At 41.6% G+C, this 2,264-nt stretch overlaps 1 protein-coding gene across 1 annotated transcript in view; it reads right to left on the bottom strand.

Moving 5' to 3' along the window:
- Positions 1 to 1,133: 1,133 nt before the first annotated feature.
- The window catches only part of LOC146679695 (NACHT, LRR and PYD domains-containing protein 3-like), a 43,035-nt gene continuing 41,904 nt past the window's right edge, over positions 1,134 to 2,264 (bottom strand). Inside the window, exon 12 of the mRNA XM_085450416.1 lies at positions 1,134 to 2,193. Within this exon, the coding sequence (XP_085306542.1) occupies positions 1,658 to 2,193 (536 nt within the window). The 3' untranslated portion in view covers positions 1,134 to 1,657. The remainder of the gene's footprint in view (positions 2,194 to 2,264) is intronic.

Genomic DNA, 2,264 nt, shown 5'->3' with positions numbered 1-2,264 from the left:
GAACAATATGGCACCTGACTACTTAGCTGATCTCCTCTGTCTGTACAGCCCTCAGAGAGCACTAAGATCATCGGGCCAACTGCTCTTGGTGCAACCTAGGTCTCGGCTGAAGACCAGAGGAGACCGTGCCTTTGCCGTTGCTGCACCCAGGCCATGGAATACTCTCCCTCTTCATATTCGCGCGTCAGATTCCATTCAGTCTTTTAAATCACGTTTAAAAACGTATTTGTTTGATCTAGCATTTAAGGCAAATTAGGGTAATTTACATCTGGCTCTGTATTTAGATTATGTAATTATCTTATATTTTATATATTTGTAATTTATATTTTGTGATTTTATTTGTACTGCGATTTTAATGGAAAGCACTTTGGTGTACTTCGGTCTTAAAAATGTGCTATATAAATAAATTTTGATTGATTGATTGATTGATTGATTACAGGTAATAACTCTGATTTTTCTGTGTATTATGAACCAAATGTATCCTGATACACACAGAGATGGATGAGCAGAGGTTTTTTTGCAGTTTATGTAGTTACTATGGACTTAATGCACACATATTATTAAAATTAGGGCTATAACAGTTGTATTGATGTATAGCAACTTGAAATGCTCCCACAAATGGCTCCACAGCATGTAAAAATATAACAAAAGCTCTGGCGGACTTGGTTCTGTGGTCAGTCTTAAAGGGTGAAGTTCAACTCTGTAATCTTCACTGTGTCACAGAGTTCAGTGAGTCCCGTTATTCACAGTATCAATCAGATCATCAGAGAACAGCTGATCAGCAATCAGTGGTGCCAACAGCGCCTCCTGTGGTGAGAGGATGCAATAATGCAATGTAGCATTTTTCCACTCAACACTTGCAGTCATGGAAACTGTCTGTTGGATCTGTGTGACGTTGCTTTCTTGGTTAGAGTTCCTCACAAATGTCCAGATGATTCTTCTAATGAGGCGTCGACCATGTTTGCAGCTCTTTGGAAGAAAACGTCGCCCTTTGCCATCCTTACTTTTCTTTGACTTCTTCAAATGCAGCTGAACTCCAGCTGGTATTTTCTTGGACTTTGCAGCTGTTTCTGGTCATCAGTTCATTCCTGCAAACCTCTGAAGCTGAACAACAATGATGCTGCATTGCTGGCTGATCCCAAAAGGTTGATTCTGTTCATCTGGACGTTTTCAGAAACGTTTGCTCACTGATCAGGTGACTTCTTCAGTCTCAGCTGACTGCAGCTTTACAAGCTTACAAACAGCACATTTGCACAATGACTGAAAGCAGCAGCACCTGATATATATGATACTAATATAATACATATACATATATAATCCATACTAATGATGAAGGAACTGAGCTCACAGTCCATTGTTCATTCAGTGAACTACTCAGTTTATTTTGGGCCTCAGAAATGCTCACTCTGTTTGTACATCACTGTCAGCAATAGACTCATTCTGCTGTGTGGACAGGAACACATGTGACATCACTTCCTGTTTGTTTGTGACTGAAGAAGTTTACAAGGAATCATTTAGAAGAGTTTCAAACATCAACTGATTGAATCCATGAATCTGAAAACGTGTTTGTGAGTGAAAGAGACAGACATGTACAGACTGAACTATCTGTTCAACAGTCAGAGTGTTTCTGTAACAGGAGACACTCTTTACACTCCACTCAGCACAGGGACACTGAGGAACCAGGAGACCAGACCCAAAACCCAGGATAAAGAGTTTGAGTGAATGTGGTGTTGAAGGTGTGGAGGTGGATCAGAGTGTCAGAGGAGACTCTGTAGAAGGACAGAGTGCCAGCAGGACAGTCCACATACACTGCTGCTCTGTTAGAGACAGAGGAGGAGGAGGAGGAGGAGATGGATGTTTGTCTCTTATTGTGCCTGACAGACTGAGGACCATCATCAGAGCAGCTCAGACTCCAGGACTGATCATTGAGTCCAAACAAACAGTCATCACTGCGTCCTTTCCTTCTGATGCTTCTGTAACTCACTGATATAAAAACGTTTCCTCTCCACTCGACCTCCCAGTAACAGCGACCAGTCAGACCATTTCTACACAGCAGCTGATGATAAACATCAAATCTGTCTGGATGATCAGGATATGACTGAACCTCCTCCACACATGTCACCTTCCTGTTGTTGTCAGACAGTTGGAGCGATTTGTTCACTGTGTTTGTGTCGATTGTGAGTTGACAGGAATCTGATGGAGAGAACAAACACAATCCAGCTGCAGTTATTGATCCATCATCTGTTCATTGATTGACACTTTGA

The sequence above is a fragment of the Copadichromis virginalis genome, unplaced genomic scaffold, assembly GCF_057382275.1.
Source record: "Copadichromis virginalis isolate Kocher_CV1m ecotype Utaka unplaced genomic scaffold, C_Virginalis_male_GT1.1 unmapped_scaffold_1, whole genome shotgun sequence".
Classification (NCBI taxonomy): Eukaryota; Metazoa; Chordata; class Actinopteri; order Cichliformes; family Cichlidae; genus Copadichromis; species Copadichromis virginalis.
The sequence above is the reverse complement of the archived record's forward strand: the minus strand, read 5'-3'. Positions and strand labels throughout refer to the sequence as shown.